At 38.0% G+C, this 24435-nt stretch overlaps 1 protein-coding gene across 1 annotated transcript in view; it reads left to right on the top strand.

Moving 5' to 3' along the window:
- Positions 1 to 24435, top strand: part of LOC100946172 (POTE ankyrin domain family member A-like) — a 232966-nt gene that overhangs the window by 77104 nt on the left and 131427 nt on the right. Inside the window, exons 9-11 of the mRNA XM_023508312.1 lie at positions 11926 to 11959; positions 12199 to 12340; positions 18934 to 19045. Coding sequence (XP_023364080.1) covers positions 11926 to 11959; positions 12199 to 12340; positions 18934 to 19045 — 288 coding nt within the window. The remainder of the gene's footprint in view (positions 1 to 11925; positions 11960 to 12198; positions 12341 to 18933; positions 19046 to 24435) is intronic.

Here is a 24435-nt window from a genome sequence, read left to right as displayed (position 1 = left end):
TTCATCTCTTGGTTCTCTATTCTGTTCCATACATCTACCTCTCTGTTTTTGTGCCAGTACCATGCTGTTTTGATCACTATCGATTTATAGTATGATCTGAGGTCTGGTAATGTAATTCCTCCTGCTTTGTTTTTATTTCTGAGTAATGTCTTTGCTATTTGAGGTTTTTTTCTGATTCCATATAAAATAAAGTATTATTTTTTCTAGAATCTTTAAAATATGACAGTGGGGCTTTAATAGGGATTGCATTAAAATTGCATATTGCTTTGGGTAGTATGGACATTTTAACAATGTTGATTCTTCTCAGCCATGAGCATGGTATGTTTTTCCATTTGTTAACATTTTCAGCTATTTCTTTCCTTTGTCTATATTTTGGAAAAGGTTGAGTAGTATGGGTACTAGTTCCTCTTTAAAGGTTTGGTAGAATTCTGACATGAAGCCATCTGGTCCTGGGCTTTTCTTTTCAGGTAGATTTGTATGGTTGATGCTATTTCAGAACTTGATGTAGGCCCGTTCAACATTTCCACTTCATTCTGGCTAAATCTTGGAAGGTGGCATGCTTCCAAGTATTGGTCAATTTCCTTCAGATTGTCATTATTTCTCTGAATAAAGTTTCTTGTGATATTCATTAAGGATTTTTTGAATTTCTAAAGGGTCTGTTGTTATTTCATCTTTACCATTTCTGATTAACAAGATTAGAGATTTTACTCTTTTTTTCTTAGTTAGGTTGGCCAAAGTTTTATCTATTTTGTTGACATTTTCAAAAAACCAACTTTTTGATTTATTGATCTGTTCTACAATCCTTTTGTTTTCAATCTCATTTAATTCTGCTCTAATTTTGGTTATTTCTTTTCTTCTGCTGGATTTGGGATTGCGATGTTCTTCCTTTTCCAGCTGCTTGAGATGTCCCATTAAGTTGTTAACTTCCTCTCTTTCTGTTCTTTTGAGGAAAGCTTGCAATGCTATAACTTTCCCTCTTAGGACTGCCTTTGCAGTGTCCCAGAGGTTCTGATAACTCATGTCTTCATTATCATTTTTTTCTATAAATTTGGTTTCCTTCTTGATCTTGTCTCTGACCCATCTATCATTCAGCATAAGGTTATTTAGCTTCCATGTTTTTGTATGAGTCTGCAGATTCCTGTTGTTACTGAGTTCAACTTTTATTCCATGATGGTCTGAGAAGATGCATGGAATAACTCCTATTCTTTTAAATTTGCTGAGGTTAGATTTGTGTCCCATGATGTGATTGATTTGGGAGTATGTTCCATGTACTGATGAGAAAAATGTGTATTCAGTTTTGTTAGGATGAAATGTTCTGTAGATGTCTGTTAAATCCAGAAGTTGAATAGTTAAATTTAAATCTAAAATTTCTTTGCTAAGCTTCTTATTGGAGGATCTATCCAACACTGCCAAAGGAGTGTTAAAATATCCAACTATGAAGGAGCCAGGAGAGATCAAGTTGCTCATGCCAGTTAGAGTCTCTTTTATAAATTGAGGTGCATTCTGATTGAGTGCATAGATACTGATAATTGAAATCTCATCATATTGAGTATTGCCCTGAACAAAGATGGCCCTTTATAGTGGCCATCTTTATCTTTGTTTACTTTTGTTGGTTTGAAACCTATTGTATCTGTGAATAACATTGCAACACCTGCTTTTTCCTGCTTCCCATTTGCCTGGAATATAGAAGACCATCCTTTTCCTCTGAATCTTTATTTGTCTTTTAAGGTAAGATGAGATTCTTGTATACAGCAGATGTCCAGATGTCCGGTCTGAGTTTCCATATCCAATCAGCCAATCTGTGCCTATTTAGTGGACAATTTAAGCCATTCACATTGATTGAAATTATTGATAAATCTGATAAAATGTTAGGTATTGAATTGTTCAAAAGTCCAGTGGACATTTTTAATCCTTTCGCCAGTGTAGAAGTTGGAATTTGATCAATAGTTTCTGAGTTAGTTTACTTTTGTGGTGGAGGATTACACTGGTCATTATGGAGGATAGGTCTGAGAATATCCTGGAGAGCTAGTTTAGTTATGGCAAATTTCTTCAACATATTAATGTCATTAAAGTATTTAATTTCTCCATCATAAATGAAACTCAGTTTAGCTGGATACAGGATCCTGGGTTGAAAGTTATTTTGTTTTAGGAGATTAAATGTCAATGACTACCTTCTTCTGGCATGAAAGGTTTTGGCAGAGAGATCTGCAGTCATTCTAATATTCTTCCCCTTGTAGGTTATGGTTTTCTCATGTCTAGCTGTTTTGAGGATTTTCTCTTTCATATTAACTTTAGTGAAGTTACTTGTGATGTGTCTGGGGGATGTCTTATTCGGGTTGGGTCATGCTGGGGTTCTGAAGCTGTCTGCTATCTGAATTTTAGGATCTCTTGGCATATTTGGAAAGTTCTCTTTCATAATTTCATGAATAAGAGCCTCTGTGTTTTGTGAAGTAACTTCGTTGCCTTCAGGGATTCCTATAAGGTGAATATTAGTTTTCTTCAAATTATTCCAGAGCTCTCTGAAAGAATGCTCTGTTTTTACTTTCCATTTCTGTTCTTATTTGGATATTTGGGCATGTTCAGAAACTTTGTCTTCTATGTCTGAGATTCTTTCTTCTGCCTGCTGCATTCTATTACCCAGAGATTCTACCATATTTTTCAGATCTTTGAGGGCTACAATCTCTTGTCTCAATGTTTCAAAATCTTTGGTGGTTTTGTCTTTGAATTCGTTGAATTCTTGAGTGAACTTTTGGAATGCTCCTTGAATTTCTAATTCTATCTTTGCCTCTATTCTATTACTCTTATTTGCAATCCAAATTCTGAATTCAATTTCTGACATCTCAGCCATCTGTTTATAAAGGGGATCTTTAGTTTCATCTGCCACATCCTTTCTTGGGGGGGGGGTTGACCTACTCTGGTTATTCATGTTACCAGCCACATCCTCTCTTGAAGAGGTTGATCTACTCTGGTGATTCATATTACTGGAGCTTTTCCACTGATTCTACCCCATGATTATTTTACCCCATTTGGCTTTTCCCCTAGAGCTTTGTCAAGGACCCATACGGTGTTTTGTCCTGAGAGACTGGGGACCTGCTTGGTGTGGTGGGGCTAAGTGGCTCTGTCTTATTTTCAGCTGGTCTCTGTCCTATCCTAGTGAATCAGTTACTCTTGGTTGAAGTCTCAGCTATGGAGAAATACTAGCAATTAAGTCGCCCTGCCCCCCACAGACAACAATTGGGCAAGAAAAATCAAACCTTCCCTCAACCATACACCCAGGGTGTCACTTTGGATAGTCCTTGGGTGATTTGCCCAGTTCAAGGGGTCCAAGTCAGTTGTCCCAGTCAGTATTTGTCTCAGGTGGGAGAGTTCAAAAATTCTCCAGCAACTAGATAGGAGGGGTCTGCTGGCAGCTCAGATATGACTTGTTCCAGTGCTCCATGGGGGCAGAAGGACCCACCCAGCAAATGAATTAGTCTAGCAACGTTAATGCCTCCTTCCCCACCTTGCACCCTGTCACTGGTAATCCCATAGGGCTGTGGCCTAGTTTATTCCAGTGAGCAACTGTTCCCGGGGTTTACCACTGACTGCATCACCAGGATATCTGAGTCCGGCAGGGGGACCTTGTGTGTTTAATATAGGCTGGGGCAGTTCACTCAGTTCCAACCCTGCACCTAGTTGATGTTGCTGGCAGAATAGGACAGAGCAACTTCACAGAATTTGTTTCTGTCCTGGCTAAATTCCTCTGTAGGTCAGACATTGCTAGGGCTGATAAAAAACTCAGCCCTGGGCAGCAAGCAATTAGAGTTTACACTCAGGTGTCAATTCCAGCCTCTGCCTTCCCACTGCTTTTGTCTCAGCTATATTCCCCTGAGGGTTAGGTGCTATTATGGTCAGATAAGCAGTCTTCTGGTTCAGCCCCTCCCTGTAAGTCTGTGAGCTGCCCATATTCTAGTCCCTGTACTCCGCCCAGGTCAGCTTCTCTTTACTCACAGAACTTCCCAAATATGCTTCGCCAGTGGCTGCCAGCAGAGAAAATACCCAGAACCTCTGGTTGCCCAGAGAGACAGGGCGTGTCTATCTGGAATCACCTCAGGGATGTGAGCCTTTCCCACTTCTGCAGCTGCCACTCTACAACTCAAGATACTACAGTTCCTGTATGGTTCCCTCTTAGCTGATGGTCCTCTCCTCGCTGCCGTGCCACAGAGTCAGCACAGACCAGCACCAGCCCTTTCCCCCTCCACTCCTCTAAAGGAAATTCCCAAGAATCTGGACTCCATAGGTGACAAACCTCCAGACCTTGGGGTGAGAGTTGGGGGGAATCCTGGGAGTTCAGAGTTGCAGGTAGAGAATATATACAGTTTTATGCCTGGCAGGAGAGTGTTGTGGCACCCTAGTAGGGGTAGGAGGTCCAGTTTTTAGGGGGTCTCTCCCATGGGATAGAGTGGGAGGATGTTTGAACTCTGCTCACTTGTTTGTATGGAGTAAACTAAGAGCCTTCTTGTGGGGGAGGGAACTCCCATCCGCTTGGTGGTGGATTTTGTACCTTTTGATTGTATTTTTGGGATCACAGCTTGGCTCAGCAAGGATGATGTGCATTCTTCAGTCTTCTCTCTTGGCTCAGCTCCAAACCATCAGCTTACTTGATAAACTTCTGTCCTTTATGTCTCCTTCTGGATGGGAGCCTCTGTGGAAAGCTGGCTGCAGCACGCCATCTTGCATCTGCCCTCGACATGTCATCTTTTCAATGAAAGTTTTAAAAACCTGTTTTTAGTCTGAAGGTACTCAATTTCTAAAGATGTCAGGAATTTGAATTCGAGAGAATCTGTTGGTCTCTCTTTTTTGGGACAAATTTTGGACTTAGTCAGTTACAAAAAAACACTTTTCTTTTGGTGACATGAATTAAAATTATTACCAACAACATGGGTTAGGACAAATCAATGTCTTATATGGTAGGACAGACTAATGGTTTACAATATTGGAATATACATATAATTTACATAAAATAATTACCATTTCATATTTGACAATGTTTTCTATACAGTTTTAATAAACCAAATAAGTTTAATTTGTTTTCTTCAGGTTCAGGACCTGTTAGCCTCAGTGCGTGTGGCCTGTGCCACAACCACTGTGCTACAAGCACCAAGCCCCAAATTTAGAGTTTTGATTTTGGAAGGTTTGTCAAATATTAAAGGCTTAAAACATTTGTTCAAACAAGATTACAAGCCAAAAGATTTTAAAGCAAATACATAATCAACTGGATCACATGTAAACCTCTTTACAAAATCTCTTTTTATGAGCTTTATTCAACCTGCACAGTCTTCAAACATTCTAAATATTCTTTAACTTTTGCCTTGCCTTTCACCTTTTTAAACCATTTTGTTTCAGGACAAATTTGTTACATAAGATTCTGCCCCCCCTTTTTTTTTAATCTAGTTTTTCTTTCTTTTAAAAACTCATTTTTCATAAAATAAGATTACAGTTAACCATTTACTCACCAAACTGATAATTGGAAGGTTTAAAAGGTAAGAATCTTTCTCTTTGACAAAGACTCAGTTTTTCCCACAATTTAAATAACCAAGTTATTATATTTTACAAATGAGAGACACTTTGTGAAAATATAACATTGATAGGGGATTTTCCAAATTCAGGGCTAGACAAGGAATCCTTACTTTTTAGGCTCAGGTAAGCTCAGAAATCAGATTCTCATCTCCAGGCACAAACATGTTGCTAGACCATGCCTTCTGATTCCTAGTAAGGTCATGAATAAAGCAGTCTTAGACATTTTGGATAGCTTCACTCTGAGTAGGGAGTACACATCCTAATTTTCTCCCAGGTAAAAACTGTAAAGACTTAATAATCTTGCCCAAGGTACAGGGTTGTATTCATTCATTTGTTAGAACACCCATTCAGTTTGTAAAGATATTTTTTCATTTACTAAGTCTTGGCCAAAATATCTCTCAGGGCTAATTATTTATCCTTATATGAAGGACACATGCAGGAAACCTCCATTCTGGGCCTCCTTCCCCCTTCCAGAAGCTGTTCACCTTGGGGACCTGTTGCTGATATGGACACAGCCCTGCAAAGCATGAGATTTACACTCTCTCTCTCAGAATTTCAAGGGCCATTCAGAGTTCACCAGAATGCCTGAACTGCAACACTTTCCAAGGCATGTCCATTCTACTAATAGCTCTGGCATTTTTCACTGTCTCTGCATGTTCCTCAGTTTAATAAAATCACATTTTATTACTGATCTGTGGCCCATGGGCTCAATTTTCAAATTTCTGAGACCAAAGATTCACTGAAGAAATTTCAGTAATAAAACTACAACAACACCTGGAACTTTTACCCCTTACTTCAGAGGTGGAGTTACAATAGTAGGTTTATTGTCAGAATCTGCTCTTTTTCTGCATGCTCATTCCTCTGTTGGTGAGATGCTATCACAGAGGACTACCATGGGCTCTCCCCATCACTCTGCTTAAGCCCTCATCTCTGTGTAATCTCCAGAGGGCGCTTAAGGAATGGCATCAGTCAGGGTGCTGTGGAGCACTCCCATTAGGGGATCAGAGTGTTGTAGGAAAACAGTGAATTAAAACAGACAGACACTTATACCAACAATATAGAGGAAGGAACCCTTAATTGTTGTCAGGAACATAGGTTCTCAAGGCATAAAATACTGAGTTCTAGGGAACTGTGTTCTAAATTCTCTTATACCCCTTTTTCTTTCTTTTTTTTCTTCAGTTTAATATCAGCTGTATAATTACAGATACAGATGTGAGAAACCAGGGTGGTGGTGTTAGTTACAGAGGTGTTTTTTTCAAGGATAATTTAGTTCAGTGTAGTTTGTTCTTATCTTTAGAGGAGTTCCTCACAGCTTCCTGTTCCTTTCTCAAGATTACTAAGAAGTATATTGTTATTTATTTTAGTTAGTTTCCATGCACTCACATACACACATTCTAACTCATTTCTTAATCTGGGGAGCTTCAATTTTTCACTCAAATTGCCATTTAAGACAGAATTAGTAGGAAAACAGAAAGGGTAAGTTCCTGGGATCTTTATACAGTTCAAGAGTGTTTTCATTTCCTGCAATAGAGACCTCCATAGACTAGGAAAAGTAGAGGACCCTATGTTGAGGGCTAGTTGCTCTGATAGAAGAATCCTTCCCAGGTGACAGAAAAAGGAGGGGCCCAAAGTCCGGTGACATGGGACATTAAAGAGCTAGGGAGATGTAAAATTAGAACTAGATGGAAAAAATACTCCGGGTGGGGACAGAAATATGAACAAGGTCACCACAAAGAGATAAAAACAAGTCAGGGCCACACACTTTCTGGTGGACTAGTCCAGAGGAGCAGTGTTACTAAGCCCAGTACCAATAATAAGGATGAAGGACCAATGATTGCCAGGCCAAAGGCACACCAGGTGGTGAGGGGTTAGGACACATAAGAGCAAGTAGGTAAATAAGGGGATTTTAGAAGGAGCAAAGTCTTGAAGAGTCCCTTGAAGGAAAAGATCCACAATCCGCTCACAAATGTCTCCAGAACTGTTTGTTTTAGGCTAAGACCAATCTTCCAATAAACACTGAAGAAATGACCCAAAATGACAAGACAGACAAGAGCCCGACATGAACAATGTCTAATAGTCCACACTTAATCTCACACTCTTGTACTCTCAGAACCAGAACACATTTTTTTACACTTTTAACAGGACTGTGAGTGATTTAACACTGCAGGAGTTGATTGGACACTCGCTCTTATTTCAATAGTGTTTCGGGTGATGGGTGTTGACACACATTTCTGGGAGTCCCTGACAGGTCAGTAGGGCTGAAGCTCCTCACTGGTTGGATGGTTCTATTGACACATGCCTCTGAGAACTTCTGACAGGTTAATGGGCCGGCAACCTGGGATCTCTGTCCAAAGTTCCTGTCTCTTTGGCCTTCCCTTGGAGGTTCCTAAGGGCTCTACACAAATTACAACAAATGAATTTAACCAACACTTACATATTTTTACAACAATTCACAACAAATAAGCATAACAAATATACTATCAATAGTTAAATTAATGTCTACAGACACTAGCCAAAAATAGATGTTAAAGTGGCTTACCTCTGGAGGTGGAGTCACAGGTGAATTTAGGAGTGATCATCAGTTGGTCTTCTGAGGGCTCCACTTTCTCTGCAGACCCTGGGATGTTTCCAGGGGGTGCCTCCCCTCAGAGGGATCACAGCCTGCTTCCCTCCTGAAGACCGCTTGAGGATTGGCAGTATACATGCCAACCAGAGTAATGTCAAGCAGCTGCTGTTTTAAAAAAGTAAAGAAGATTGTTTTTTTTTTCTTTAGTTCCAAATGACTAATTGAGCTTGGGTCTTCTGCTGAGAGTTGGTACCTTATCTCAAGGCTATTTGTAACATAGCAACCACAGTTTTTAGTAGGCAAAAAGATAGAAAAACAGTTTTAACCAACTTTGTATGAACTCTTTAATTGCCAGAAAAGAGAGGATCCCAAGTGCAGGTGGGTCATTTACACTACAGTGTCAAGATAAAAATGAGTAAGTACAAAGGGGGCAAGTAAGAAAGATAGAAGCCAGTAAGCACAACACACTGCCAAGCAGACTAAGATTCTAGAGCAACACTGTACAGTAAGTCCAATTTCCACCCAAAAGCCATGTAAAACTGACAGATCAAATACAAAGTAACTGACAAGTTTTATATAATCTCACCAACTTAAGAAGGGGTGATCACAGGAAACAGGGACCTACCAGGGACTCACCCTCTCTGAGTCAAAAGAAAGGAAATCTGACAGACCAGAGACTCTCCTTCTGTGAGTCCAGAGAAGAGTACCTCACAACCCAGTGAGGGGGCCAGCCTTCTTAAAGCTGGTTAATTCACAGGGAGTGTGTAAAGTGGTTTCACTTTCTCATCATTGTCCTTGGTGCGGCAGTTGAAACCAGATAAATTATCCAAACAGATACAAACAGCTAAACAAGTTTGACAAGCAGGCTCTGTCAGACAGACATACAGCTAATATATTCATATCACAAAAGAAAGACAAATCAAGGAAACAGATGAACAAAACAGGAGAGAAGGAAAGAAAAAATCAGTCAGGCATGGAGCCATTTCTGACCCCCACTCTGATGCCTTTCTGTCCATGTTTCCAAAGGGATGAGAACTCTATCTTGGCATAGGTGGAGAGGTACAAACCCCACTCCAGGTCATCCTGAGGGGCCCACCACTGAGCCATATGATAAAGTCGTGGAACCGTGGGTGGAGGCCCACTCAGACTCCATAGCCTCAGGGCCGTGGAATCACATCCAAACTTTTTCACTCACTCACTCATACAAAACACAGAATGTACAAAAGCCATACAAACCAAAACCAGCACAGTCAATTGCAAAAACCAGAACAACCCAATAGAAGACTGCAAATACCAGAACAGAACTAGCCTGCAAATCTGAACAGTCCAAAAGACTGCTAATACCAGAACAGTCTAATAAGGGCTGCAAGCCAGCAGGACAAGGAGAAGTCTTCCCTCTGCCTTGGATTCTTTAACACCTTGAGGACAACACAGAACACCTCAGGGACATGGAGACATCTCTTCCTAGCCCGGGGAACAGACGTCTCAGGCTGCATTCAGCCTAGCTTATTGTTCCCCCTCAGATTCTCTAGAGATCCACAGAAATCCACTGGTTTACTGAATCAAAAAATTTGGGGAGCCTGTGCCTTTAATCCATGCTTTTGAGGGCACCAGGGTGGAGAGTGTCTTTCAGAGGCCTCCCCTAGATCCGTCAGTCAGTGATGTGCTCAGGCGGGGGTCCAATGCATCTCGCTGGGACCTCCAGAAAAATATAGTGACTTGCACAGCTGAGAAGGAGACCCCACTTAAATTAATTTAATTAATAGATATTTATTATATCTGCGCAGACGTTGTTGCCCTTAAGAAGCAAGCAACCCTGAATGACAGATCAAATGGGTCTATATACCCTATTTTTGCATCACAGCAAGCAAGCAAAGGAACAGAGGCTGAATCATTGCAGTTAGCTTTAGATGGGGGAGGGAGGGTGTTACATTAAGGGGGGGTACATAAGATAAGGGAGTATCCAAGAACTCGGGACTTTCCATACTTTCTTATCTTCAAGCCTCTTCTCGGAATTTTCCCTCCCCACCCTTGAGGGGGCTGGGACTAATGGACTTAAAAGAAGTTTCCTTTGCAAGGGTAGGGGGCTTGGTTATCACATTATCTTCTAAACATTAAACCAGGGGTGTCCGGACTTTTTCTTTTTTCTGCCCCTGATTTATACTATTTGTCTTTAGAATGTCTATTCATGTATAGTCTTATGGTAAGCAATTGTTTATTCAGAATTTGTTCAGAAATGGAATATGGTAATATAATCAAACATGCAAATGATGACTTAAAAGTTCACCTATCACACATAAATTTTTAAAACAGTATGTACTAATAAAAATACCCTTAGTCCATAGTCAATAGAGTTTAAACATTTCTTGATGATTGTACATATATTTTGTTGAGTCTCAAGCTGTTGCTGTGGGTAGAGTGCTGTGGTATCATAGCTCAGAGCGATGACAAATTCTTGGGCTCAAGCAATCCTCTTGCCTCAGATTTTTTCTTTTTAGTAGAGACAGGGTCTTGTTTTTGCTCAGGCTGGTCTTGAACTCATGAGCTAAAGCAATCCCCCACTTCAGCCTCCCAGAGTGCTAGGATTACAGGTGTGAGCCACTGCACCCAGCTGATTTTACATATATTATAATATTTTTGCCAGTAACATCATGAATAGATGTGATTTTGGAAAGTTCTCTAAGATTTAATCAGATTTAAGCTGTTTAGATTCTGAGCTGAAGGGGAAGATTTTATTCATGTACAATAGAAAAGCAAACTATTGTTAGTCTATCATGGATTATTATGTTTGCATTGTAATGTTTTAAAGTAAATAAACCATATTCCTTGTGCCAACCCTGTCATTGTCATGTATTGTGTGCTCAATGAGTATCTGTTGAATAGATGAATGAAATCATTGTTGATTAGTTTCTCTAGAAAACTGTATTAACTATAGTAATTGTTAATTTATTGAAAAATCATTTTCTAAAATTTCCTAGTTATAAAGTGTTTTATTTTTTTAAGTTTTGTAAGGTTCAGAAATTTATCATTATAGCTAGAAATGGAATGATAATATTGATTCATCTGCTCTCATATAACTTAAAAACACCTGAAAATAAATGCTACTTCACAGCATATGATGAAACACATGCTTTGGAGCCAAAATTCTTGGGTATGAATGCTGGGTCTGCTACTAACTAGCGGTATGAGCTTGGGCAAGGTACTTGAACTTTCTGTGCCTAGTTTCTTCTTTCATAAAATACCTAACATGTTATTAATGCCTACCTCACAGATTTGTTTGAGGATTAAAATGAGTTTAATAATGTACTACATTTAGAATAATGCATAGTAAGTCCTGATAAAGCTAACTAATACCATCATAACTAATATTCTTAGTTTCCCTCATATAAGGATGTAAGTAATACTTTCCAAGTAGATTTTGGTGCCAGTTAAAGCTTGCTTTTATTGAAAAGGACAATCACACACAGCAAAATCCTGGTATATTTCTACCAAATAATGCAAGCATATGTAATGTTATGTTTTTCCTGTTGCTTTGACAGTAGGAAAGTTTGATCTAAATTTCATTGTTGCATTATTAGTAGTACATTTTCTTTGTCTCTTACTTTTATTTTTTCTGTTTATAGTTCATCCCTCTTCTAGAGATTGATTGTATTATACATTATGTGTAAAAAAAATGTAAACTTTATGAATAAAAGAAATAAATTATAATTACAGAGATTTTATATAAAAACAATAGTTTTAGATATTCATTGTACTTTACATATTTGCTATATGTCTAAAATGATTTTTTTTTTTTTTAGGCCTGCAAAGAAAACATTTAAGCAAAAGAACAAGGTACTGTAAAAAACAAACAAAATATTATTTTTTAAAATATGTTATAAAAGGTAAAGTAGAAAAAATAGACTCTTTTGTTTTAAAGATATTTACTTTGAAGACGTGATCAAGAAGCAGTAGCTGTTGACAAAGATATAAGTTCTTTTAAGAAGTACCTGTACTCATGCTTGTGTAAAAAGATGGTACTTCTGTACGTTCAATATATGCTATAGATATTTACAGTGTTATTTATTTCATAGGTCAAAAAACGAATATATTCTGTGCATGACCTTGATGACTTAAGTCAGTCATCTGAAACATCCTCAGAGGATACTGAGTTGTCTTCCTTTAGTTATGAGAAGCTTATGTTGCAAATTGAACAACTTGGAATGGATTGTGAAGGTAGGACCACTGCATAAATAGAAGGCCTGTTTATATATCCTAGAATAACATCTGCATACTTTACTTAGCATGGTACCGGAGGGCACTGATGTATTATAGCGATGATCATCTCAGAAATATGCTTTATGTTAAAACAGTATGAGAATTAGTACGTGTTGTACTCAGCCAAAGAGCTATCGATAATTCCCCCCAGCTATCTTGATGCGAACGGCACTCCTAGTGTTTTTGTTGACTCTGCTTGTTTCCCATGCCTTTACCCAAGGTCAGGATACCTTTGCCCTCCACTTGGGATATGCAAGTATCCTAGAACTGTTTTCTCTGCTACCCTACCTTTTAAAATAATGGTCTACTCTGCTACCATAATTGTTATGTTTTGAAAAATTGAGATTTGATCATTGTACTCCCTTGCTTAAAATGCATTGAGCTATTATTTCTCAATGCCATAAGTTTAAAGATCTCAGTTCTCTAGTGTCATTCTTCATCATCCATACCTTTCTTTCTTCCTGTGTCCTAGCCACGGCTTATGTGTCTGCTCCTGCAATAAGTAGCTTTAGTGAGGTATAACCAATATATGATAAACTGCACATAAATAAAATGTACATTTTGATATCTTTGGCATAGATCTATCTACACATATGAATCCATCACCATTATTAAGATAATTAACATATCCATCACCCACAACAGTCTCCTCATGCCCTTTTAGGAATCTGCTACGTTGGTTTTCCAAAGTATTTGTACCATCTTGTATTCCCATTCAGAGGTATATGACTGTTCTATGTGCTCTTTATCATCACTAATACTTAGTATTGCCATTTAAACTTTTTTTTTATTTTTAGCCATTCTAATGGGTATGTGTATTGTGTATACCATCTTGGTTTTAATGTGCATCACCCTAATGGCTAATAATGTTGAGTATCTTTCCCATATGTTTATTCGCCATCTGTATATCTTCTTGGGTAAACTGTCTTTTCACATCTTTTATTATTTAAAAAATTAGGTTGTTTTCTTATTGGTTCATTTTAAAAATTCTTTGTATATTCTATATAGTATTCCTTATTAGCTATTTTTTCATGAAGATTATTTCCCAGTTCATGTCTTGAATTTTTGTTCCTTTAATATTATCTTTTGGACAGCAGAAGTTTTTAATTTTGATAAAGTCAAATTTATCCCTTTATTCAGTTATGGATTTTGCTTTTTCTGTTGTATATAAGAAATCCTTACCTATCAGAAGGTAACAAAGATTTCCCCCTATGCTTTCTTCTAGAAATTTTATAGTTTTAGGTCTTACATTTACATCTGTGATCCATTTGGAATTCATTTTTGTGTATGGTAGGAAGTATGGGTTCAAGTGCATGTTCTAGATGGATGTCCAGTTGTTCCAGCACCTTATATTGAAATGGCAATCTTTTCTCCACTGTATTGCCATCATACTTTGTCAAAAATAAGTTAGGTATATGTGCGTGAGTCTGTTTTTGGACTCAGTATTCTATTGATTTACAGATGCTTCTCAAATTACGATGGGATTATGTTCTGATAAACCCATTTTAAGTCTAAATCCATGTAGTACCCCTGAAAACCCACCAGAAAGTCAAAGAAACATAAGATGAGCCATCCTAAATTGGGGACTGTCTGCATTTGGCTTTCTTTTACATAGGTTGAGTGTTACTGATCCCAAATTCCAAAATCTGAAATACCCCCAAATTTGAAACATTTTGTTGCCAACATTTTGTTGCCATGTTACAAGTGGAAAATTCAACATCTGTCACAATGCCTGGCTATTTTGTTTTTTGCAGTTTTCATTGTTTAGCAGGCCCAGGCTGGGTTCAAACCCACCAGCCCTGGAATCTGTGGCCAGCACCCTAACCACTGAGATACAGGCACCAAGCCCCAATCACTATTTTTTTTTACTGTATCCTTAGTGTCTCCCTTTCTAGAATGTCACATACTTGAAATCATACAGTTTGTAGCCTTTTCAGATTTGCTTCATTCAGTTGCTAATACATATTTTAATTACCTTTGTGACCTGAAACAATAAATTTGGACCCACTTAGATACAATTAATTGGTGATTTATTTGCACCTGCACAGGGGCCACTGCTCTGGGAGACAGGAGGCAGTGAAGTGCAGGGCCTACTATCTTTTATACTATTATTTTTTTTCATTTTTTTGCATAGCTTAAGCAAACAGGGGGTACAAAAGTGGAATGTTGTGGTTGGCAGGGTTGCAACTTGGTTGACAATGGATAGATCTTAAATCACAATGGTTATAGTTATGTAACAGTGATTAACACAGCCTTGGTTGACAATGGATATATCTTAAGTCACAATGGTTATAGTTATGCAACACAGTTTAGGTAGATTTCCACCATTGTTCCACTGGGAACTTGGGGGGGCAGTTGTGAAACTTAGGAAACCTGTGCCTCTTGGAATCGACTCTGGGGGGGGCATGGGAATGGTCTGGGAAAGCCCATAGGTAGGGGAACGGGCTGGGAGAGAGGGCAGAGGAATGGGAGAGGGTGGAGGAATGGGAGAGGGCAGGGGAATGGCCTGGGAGTGCTTGCAGCATTCCCCACTGGTCTTCTTGGGGGAATCAAACCCTTGATTCATCTGAGTCATTGGGGAGGGGTTGATAGTGGGTATGTAACACTGTTAGTTTTATGGTTTGGAGCCTGTGTTGTAAGGCTCCACATGTTGTAAGGCATGAGGCAATTGAAGATGATGGGACCACATGTCACTCCAATTAAGAGGAGAAGGAGGGGTTCTGCTATGGCTGACAGAAGGGTTGTGAGCCACAGGGACCAATTAAATAATGTTTCATACCAATTATTATTTTCTCTTTGTTGTTCTTCCTGTTTATGCAGCCCTTTTCTGACTAGAGCCAAGCTGTCTTTTATGACTCCAGAATGGTTAGCATAAAAACAACATGCTTCCCCTAGGGCCATACAAAGTCCTCTTTGTTTCAGAAAGAGTAAATCTAAACCTCTTCTGTTTTGGAGAACTACTTATGCAAGTGAGTTTAGGGACTTTTCTAAGTGAGTAATGAAGGTCTGGAGGTCTGAATCAATTTGAGTGGTGAGTGCTTTAAAACTTGGGCTGAGGGGCCCAGTGGCTAGGGCTGTGGCACTCATGACTGTGGAGTAAGGGGTTAAGCTAGTGGAGTATGTGAACTAAGTTTCTTGGGGTTATTAAGTAACAAGGAAACCCAGCCAGAGGGTGGGAGGAGGGTAAGCTGGGTAACCTGTTTTACAGCTTCAGTTTTTACAGTAATAATTTCCCACTCCTCTATAGGACTATTTGTCTGAAGAAAAGTTTTTATGGCTTTTTTCCTCTGATCTTGTTGGTTGTGTGGGTAGTGAATTATGGCTTTTTCTTTCCGACTTCAATGGCCAAGCCTGGTCTCTGGGTTGGAGGTTGTGTAGCTGCTACAGTAGAATGCAGTTAATTACTCAAGTGGCTATTCAATTCAGTCTCTTTCAGTTCTTTTAGGAGTTCCTGCTAAATTGCAGAGGATTGACAGAGGTTTCTTTGAATAACACTAGTGGCAAGGCTTATATTTAGTTATACTCTTTGGTCAGTCTTTTCCATTTAATTAATTAGTTTAGTACAGATGGGCTATAGCTTTCTTTTTCTTGGACTATTTTCCTCTCTACAATTTCCCTTCTATTAAAGCAGTTGTAAAAATGAACAGTGCCTTCAGTATACTGGGTTTAATTATTTGCATAAAATGCAGTAAGAATAATTAATTATTAGCTATTTAGCCCTCTTTTAAAAAATCGGTTTTGCTGGAATCTTTTGTAATGGACCTCAGTTGGACTTGAAGCTTTTTGCAAGCCCGGGTTTCATCTGTGCCATTAGATACCTGTATGCATTGAGTAAATTCCTCCTCTCTTGAGGTTCCCAAGCACATTCTGATTCCTAGACCTGTCAGGAAGTTACCTTCATTACTTACTACTGATCAGGAAATGTTACTGATGGATATCTGGCCAGTTTTCTAAAGGGCTTTTTATTGGCTTTATGAAGTCAACCTTAATTCTTTAATGCAGTCTGGACATCTCTGGAAATGCTATTCCAGCTAAAGCCTTGGTAAAATAACCAGTGCCTTTATTATGCTCTTATAGAACAAAACAGATTCTTATTGAACTTATGAAAATAACTGTATTGATAGAAACTAAGAATATTTATAAATGGTTTGTAAATTCTGGGGAAATTAAGGAGAGAGAAAAAATACATGTTTAAGTATATACATTGTTTGAAAAGCTATAAATAGTTCAAAAGACAGAAAATTGTTTTCTTGACTTCTGGAAAACAGAACACAGACAGAACAAATAATATTTCAAACAAAAGTCATAACAAACTGGCCCAGTTCCACGTAACTGATTTCTGTTCTGTTTGAAGTTAGGTTAGCAATATTCATGTTAACTTTTCAATCAAAGTTCTAAAAATCTGCTTTTTAAAGACATCTGGAATTTGAATTTGAGAGAATTCATCAGTCTCTCTTAATATTTCTTTTTTCTCTTTTCCTCTTTTTTTTAGGATAAACTTTGAATTCAGCAAGTTACATAAAAAACATTTTTTAGATGAATTAAAATTATTACTGACAATACACATTAGGATAGACCAATGCTTTACAATATTGAAACATATATATAATCATAACCTGTACCAAATTAATTACCATTTCATATTTGACAATGTTTCCTATACACTTTTAATGAATTAAGTAAGTTTAATTTGGTTTTTTTTTTCAAGTTTAAAAGACCAGATTTAGAGTTGTGTTTTTGTTGTTTAGTTCGTTCAGGCTGAGTTTTAATGCAACAATAGTGCTACAGGTGCAGAGCTCTAAATTTAGAGTTTTTACTTTGGAAGTTTTGGCAAATATTAAAGGTTTAAAACATTTGTTCAAACAAGATTGCAAGTCAAAATATTTTGAAGGAAATACATAGTTAACTGGATTACATGTAAACTTCTTTACAAAGTCTCCCTTATGAGCTTTATTTAACTTGCACAGATAATTAATAAACATTTTAAATCTTCTTTAACTTTTGCCCTGCCTTTCACTTTTTGAAATAACTGTTCTGTTTTAGGACAAATTTATCAATTTATCGATGTTCTTTCCTTACATAATGTCATTTTTCTTTCTGTCTAATTTCTCTTACTCCCTAAAATTTGCTTTTCACACAATAGGATTACAGTTAACCATTTACTTGCTAAACTGATAATTAGAAGGTTTTAAAAGGCAAGAATTTTTCTCTTGATAAAGACTCAGTTTTTCTAACAATTTAAATAATCAAATTATTACATTATGAAAATAAGAGACATTTGTGAAATATAACATTGATACAGGATCTTTCCAATCAGGGCTAGACAGGGAATTCTTATTTTTCAGGCTCAGATAAGCTCAGAAATCAGTCTTCTATTGTTAGGCACAAATACATTGCAGGTCATACCCTTTGAGCCTTACTAAGGTTATGAACAAAGCAGTTCCAAACATTTCTGAAGGCTCCACTCTGAGTAGAAAGTAGGTACTCTAATTTTTTCCCAAAGAAAAACTGCAAAGATTTAATAACCTTGCCTAAGGTTCGGGGCTATATTTATTTATTTGTTAGAATACCCATTCAATCTGTAAAGGTATATTTCTATTTATCCAGTTCTGGAAATTTTTGAAGGAGGCAGGACAGGGTGACCCTGCCTAGACTGGAGATTTTTGTTTCATTCTTATACTATTCTGCCCAAATGTCAGAACAAGGAATAGCCGTGGTCCAGGTATTGTTTAAGGAAGAGAATCAGGGCTGTTTGGGCTGGGGGCCACAACAAGGAAGCAATAGCTAAATCCTACAAAGTACCCACTTGCCACCTGGGAGCTGTGTCCCAAGTGCAAGGTAAGTGGTGGGGTCAAGGTAGATAGACTGGCTGAGGATGGTCTCAAGAGGGAAGATAGAGGCAGTGAGGTGGGAAAGCCAGTTGTCTATGAAAAGGAGTGGGCAAGTTTTCATAGGTAGTGAAAAGAATCAAAACTCCTCTTACTGTGTCTGAATTTTTAGCCAGTTGTCGCTGCTGTTGCCAGTGGCAACCCTGTTGCCTGCATAAGTGAGAATGAAGGCTTAACAGGAAATGTGATTGGATGATAAAATAAATGTACTAACAAGTAAATAGGGTGGGAATTTTGGACCCACCAGGGGATAGTATTATTATAAAAATCTACCCAATTACTTTCTCTTGACTGATGGCAAGCAAGAGAAATAAGAGTACCACAATCAGGCAAATGTTAATCATGAGAATTCTGAAAGGAAAGACAATCTGAGTAACAACACTTGATAGTGGGAGAATGGAAAAGACAAGTCGTGGGGTCTTTATATGGTCCAAGAGTGTTTTTATTTCTTTTAATAGAAATCTCCTTAGACTAGGAAAAGGAGAAGACTTCACGTTGAGGATTAGTAGCTTTGATAGAAGAATCCTTCCCAGGAGACAGAAAAAGGAGGGGCTTAAAATTCTGGTGATGATGGGGCAATCAAAGAGTTAGGGAGATGCAGAAGGATTAGAACTAGGTGGGGACAGAAGTATGAACAAGGTCACATGTTCCCTGGTGGATCAGTCTTGGAGGACAGTGCTACCAAGCCTAATACCAATAACAAGGATGAAGAGACCAATGACTGCCAGGCCAAAGATGCACCAGACAGTGACCAGTGTAGGACACATAAGAGCAAGTAGGTAAATAAGACAGTTTCAGAAGGAGTAAAATCTTGAAGGGTCCCTTGAAAGAAAAGATCTGCAATCCACTCACAAATGTTTATAAGACTGTTTGTTTCAGGCCGAGACCAATCTTTCACTAAACACTGAACAAAGAACACAAAAAGACAAGACAGACATGGGTCCGATATAAACGATGTTTAATAATCTACACTTACTTTCTACTCCTGTACTCTCAAATTCAGTACCAGAACACACTTTTAAATACTTTTTAACAGGCCTGTGGGTGATCTAACATACCCCCAGGGGTTGATTGGACCACCGTTTTCATTTTAATGGCATTTGTGGTGATGGGTGTTAACACACATTTCTGGAAGTCCCTGACAGGCCAGTAAGGCTGAGGCTCCCCACTGGTTGGGTTGTTCTACCAACACATGCTTGCACACATCTCCGAGAGCCTCTGATAGGCCAATAGCCTGGCAACCCGGGATCTCTGTTGAAAGTTTCTGTCTCTTTGGCCTTCTCTTGGAGGTTCTTAAGGGCTTTATACAAATTATAAAAAATTAATTTAATAAACAGTTACATATTTTCACAATTCACAATAAATAAGTATAACAAAATAATGTTAATAGTTACATTAGCATCTGCAGACACTAGCTAAAAATAGATGTTAAAGTGGCTTAACTCTGGAGGTGGACTTACAGGTGAATTTAGGGGTGATCATTAGCCAGTCTCTGGAGGGCTTCAAGTTCTTCAGGGACCCTGTGGTCCCCCTCAGAGGGACCACAACCTGCCCCTCTCCTGGAGGCTACCTAAGGATTGGCCAAATGCATGCCACAGAATAATGTTAAGCGGCTGTTGTTTTAAATTTTAAATGGGTAGTTGACCTTGGGTTTTCGGGTACCAGTACTTTATCTTAAAATTATCTGTAACATAACTATTGTAATTTTAGTAGCCAAAAAGGGAACAGTTTTAATAAACTTTGTAGTAACTCTTTAATTGCCAGAAAGAAACAAAATCCTAAAGCTCACTGGACTGTTCAAACTGCAGTATTTTTCATGGCACAGCTTCTACTTTTTACTCTCCCTGCATGATTTGTGGCTTGCAGGCTTAATTTAATATCTCTGCCAAGTAGGTGCCTGCTTGCAAGGTTGAAAATCTTGAATTTCTAATTTCTCTTTGTTACCTCAAGACCAAGGGTGAGGCTAGTCTGTCTTGGAAGCTGGTTAGTTTTATTTACAGAAAATGTGTAAAGTAGCCAGTTTTATTTTTTTACTGTTGCTCTTGGTGCGGTGGCTGAAATTAAAAAGTTACTGAAAGAGCATTTTCAAAAATTACGCTGTCTTATTTTGAACAAATTATTAGGCAGATACTAATAAATGGACAAAAAAACTACAATACAAACATCATAAAAAACAGATAGACCTATAAGGCAAAAAAAATGACAAGTGGACAGGACAGAAAACACAAACAAAATTCAGGGCCATGAAATCACATCTAAACTCACTCACTCACTCATACAGATCATACAGAAACACAGAACATGTAAAAACTTAAAATACTTTAAACTAAAAGCAGCTCTGAACTTTAAGACTTGCATGCTCTAACCTTTAGTTACCAGAGTTACTAAAATTACCAGTGAGACAGGGAGACATCTCTCCCCTTACTCAGGAACAGGCATCCCAGGCTGCATCCAGCCTAGCCTATTGTTCCCCCAGATTCTCTAGAGACCAGAACAGAACAGAACAAACTTATTGAATTGGAAAATTTGGGAACCTATGCCCAGAATCCATGTGTCTGAGGGCCCCTGGGGTGGAGAGAACATTTCTCCTTCCCCTGTAGCCGGGGGGGGCAGTGCAAGATCACTAATGTGATCTTGCTAGGGCCTCCAGATTTAATAACCTTCACAACCTGAAAAGATAAACTTGTACCCACTTAGATGCAATTAATTCGTGATTTATTTGCACCTGCGCCGGGACCGCTGCTCTGAGAGACATGTGGCGGCAAAGTGCAGGGCCTGCTGTCTTTTATACTATTTTTTTTTTCATTTTTTTTTTTTTTTTTTTGTGTAGCTTGAGCAAGCAGGGGGTACAAAAGAAGAATGTTGTGGTTGGCAGGGTTACAGCTTGATTGACAATGGATACATCTTAAATCACAATGGTTATAGTTATGTAACAGTGATTAACACAGTCTTGGTTGACAATGGATATATCTTAAGTCACAACAGTTATAGTTATGTAACACAGCTTAGGTAGGTTTCCACCATTGCTTTCCTGGGAACTTGGGGGTTTTTTGTGAAACTTGGGACTTCCGTGCCTCTTGGAATCGACTCTGGGGGAGGGCATGGGAATGGGCTGGGAGAGAGGGCAAGGGAATGGGAGAGGGTGGGGGAATGGGCTGGGAGTGCCTGCAGCAATATTTAAGGTTCCTTCATGTCTTTTCATGGCTCAGTAGTTCATTTCTTTTAAGTGGTGAGTAATATTTCATTGCATGGCTGTACCACAGTTGGTTCATTCACCTAGAGGATCCCTTGGTTACTTGAAAGCTTGGCTGAATTTTTACATCCACGGTCATGAAGAATTTTTTTTTATAGTATCATTGTATAATTTTGGTTAATGTAATGCTAACATTAAAGAATGAGTTAACATGTATACTTCATATTTAGTTTGGGGGAAGAGTTTTTATAGGATCGTACTATTTCCTTTTTAAATGTTTGGTAGAATTCACCAGCATAGTTATCTGGGCCTGGAGTTTACTTTGTAGGAAGTTTTTCAACTATGATTTTTTTAATAGATTCAGGTAATCTATTTCTTCTTGACTGATCTTTGGTAATTTTCATTTTTCAAGGAATTCATTTATTTTCTGTAAGTTATCAACTTTATTCACATAAAGTTCATACACGTTACCTTGTTATTTCAATATCTGTAGAATCTGTACTAATGTCATATTACTCATTTCTGAAATTAGTCCTTTGTATTTTCTCCTCTTCCTGATCATTTTGGCTAAAGATCTATCATTTTTATTGATTTTCTCAAAGTGTTTGGTTTTATTGACTTTTGTTTCTCTTTTTATTGGTTTCATCTTTCATACTTTGGTCTGTTCAGCCCACTGGAATAAAATACCAAAGACCAAGTAGCTTATATTGAAGAGAAATAGATTTCTCACAGTTCTGCAGATACAAAGTCCAAGATCAAGGCACTAGCAGATTTAATATCTGGTGATGGATCACTTCCTGGTTAGTAGAGGCCATCTTTTTCTCTGTGTCTTCACATGGCAGAACAATGAATAAACTTTCTGGGGTCTTTTGTGTAAGGATGCTAATCCCATTTATGAAGGTGTGGCTCTCATGACTTAATTACTGTTGAAAAGCCCCACCTCCTAATTACCATCATTTTTGCATTAGCTCTCAACATAAGAATTTGGGAGGGAGACACAGACATTAAAATTATAGCAGATATTTATTATTTCCCTTCCTCTGTTTGCTTTGGGTTTAATTTGCTCTTTTTTTTTTTTTTTGAGACAGAGCCTCAAGCTATCCCCCTGGGTAGAGTGCCATGGCATCACGCTCACAGCAACCTCCAACTCCTGGGCTCAAGCGAGTCTCCTGCCTCAGCCTCCCAAGTAGCTGGGACTACAGGCGCCCACCACAACACCTGGCCATTTTTTGGTTGCAGCCATCATTGTTGTTTGGCGGGCTGGGGCTGGGGATTCGAACCCTCCCCCTTAGGTGTATGTGGCTGGCGCTTTAGCCGCTTGAGCCACAGGCGCTGAGCCATTTTTTTCTATTCTTAAAGTAGATATCAAGGTCATTGATTTGAGACTCTTCTAATATAGACATTCAATACTGAAGTTTTTTACTGAAGTACTATTTATTTAAGTAGCTGCATCCCACAAATTCTGATGTGTTGTATTTTCAGTTTTTTATTAGTTCAAAACATTTTTTCCTTTCTCTTTGCATTATTTCTTTAATCCAGGATTGTGCCAGTATGTGTTACTTAGTTTCCAAGTAATTATTTTCAGAGATATTTTTGTCCTTGATTTAAATTTAATTGCTTTGTGGTCAGGGAATGTACTTTTTTTTCTTTTTTTTTTTTATTGTTTTGTTTTAGTTTGTTTTTGAGACAGAGTCACACTATGTCACCCTTGGTAGAGTGCTGTGGCATCACAGCTCAGAGCAATCTCAAACTCTTGGGCTTAAGCAATTCTCTTGCCTCAGTCTCCCAAGTACCTAAGCTACAGGCACCGACCACAACGCCTGGCTATTTTTTTTGTTATAGTTGTCATTATTGTTTGGTAGGCCCAGGTCAGGTTCAAACCTGCCAGCCCCAGTGTATATGGCCGGTCCCCTAACCACTGAGCTATGGGCACCAAGCCACAGAACATATTTTGTACAACTTAAAACTTTTGACTTATTCCTTTAAGTGAGATATTTTGTAAATCTAGAAGAGGGTTTAATTTGGTAAGTGTTCCATGAGTTCTTGACAAGAACGTTGTTGTTCAAGTCTATTCCATCTGTACTGATTTTCTGCCTTCTTGTTCTATCACTTATTGAATAGTAAGTGATATTGAAATTTCAGACTATACCTTTTAATTTATCTTTTTTCTTTTTGCAGTTCTATCAGTTTTTACCTCATATAATTTGAAGCTGTTGTGTTTGTTATTAGGTTCATAAACATTTAGGTCAGTTATGTCTTCTTGATTAATCAAACCTTTCTCATTATGAAATGGCCTTATCTATTGCTGATAATATTTTTGGCTATGAAATTGACTTTGGTATTAATATAGTTACTCTTACTCAGCCTTTTTTGTACAGGAATCAGCATGGCATATCTTTTTTCATCCATTTAGCTAATTATGTCTTTACTCTAAAGTACATTTCTTATAGGTAACATGAGATTGATTCTTGCTTTCTTAAATACAGTGTGACAATCTGCCTTTTGATTGATGTTTTTAGACCAGCTTTACTTATAATGTGATTATCAATATAGTTTGGATTACCTCTCATCATGCTTTTTGATGTTTGTTGTTTTTTTTTCTTAGTCTTCATTCCCCTTTTCTTCTTTCTGCTTTCTTTTAGGTGAGGTCAGATAATTTTTGTGAATTTATTTTATCTTCTCTTCTTTCCCCTCCTCTCTTCTCCCTTCTGCTTCCCTCCCCTTCCCTCTCCCTCCTTATCTCTCTTTTTCTTTCTCTCTCTCTATTTTGTTTATTAGCTATAACTCTGTGTTTTGCTATCTTATTTGTTGCTTTAGGATTTTTAGTATCTAATTTTAACTTATCATGATCTACCTGCAAATAATACTATAACACATAATAAATGGCATAAGATAATTATAATAGTATACTTTTGTTTCTTCTCTACTAACCAGATGTTTGCTAGATCTGTGAATTATAGTTTTCATTAAAT

This window comes from Otolemur garnettii, unplaced genomic scaffold, assembly GCF_000181295.1.
Source record: "Otolemur garnettii isolate 467f Iridium unplaced genomic scaffold, OtoGar3 scaffold00243, whole genome shotgun sequence".
In the NCBI taxonomy this organism is placed as follows: Eukaryota; Metazoa; Chordata; class Mammalia; order Primates; family Galagidae; genus Otolemur; species Otolemur garnettii.
The sequence above is the reverse complement of the archived record's forward strand: the minus strand, read 5'-3'. Positions and strand labels throughout refer to the sequence as shown.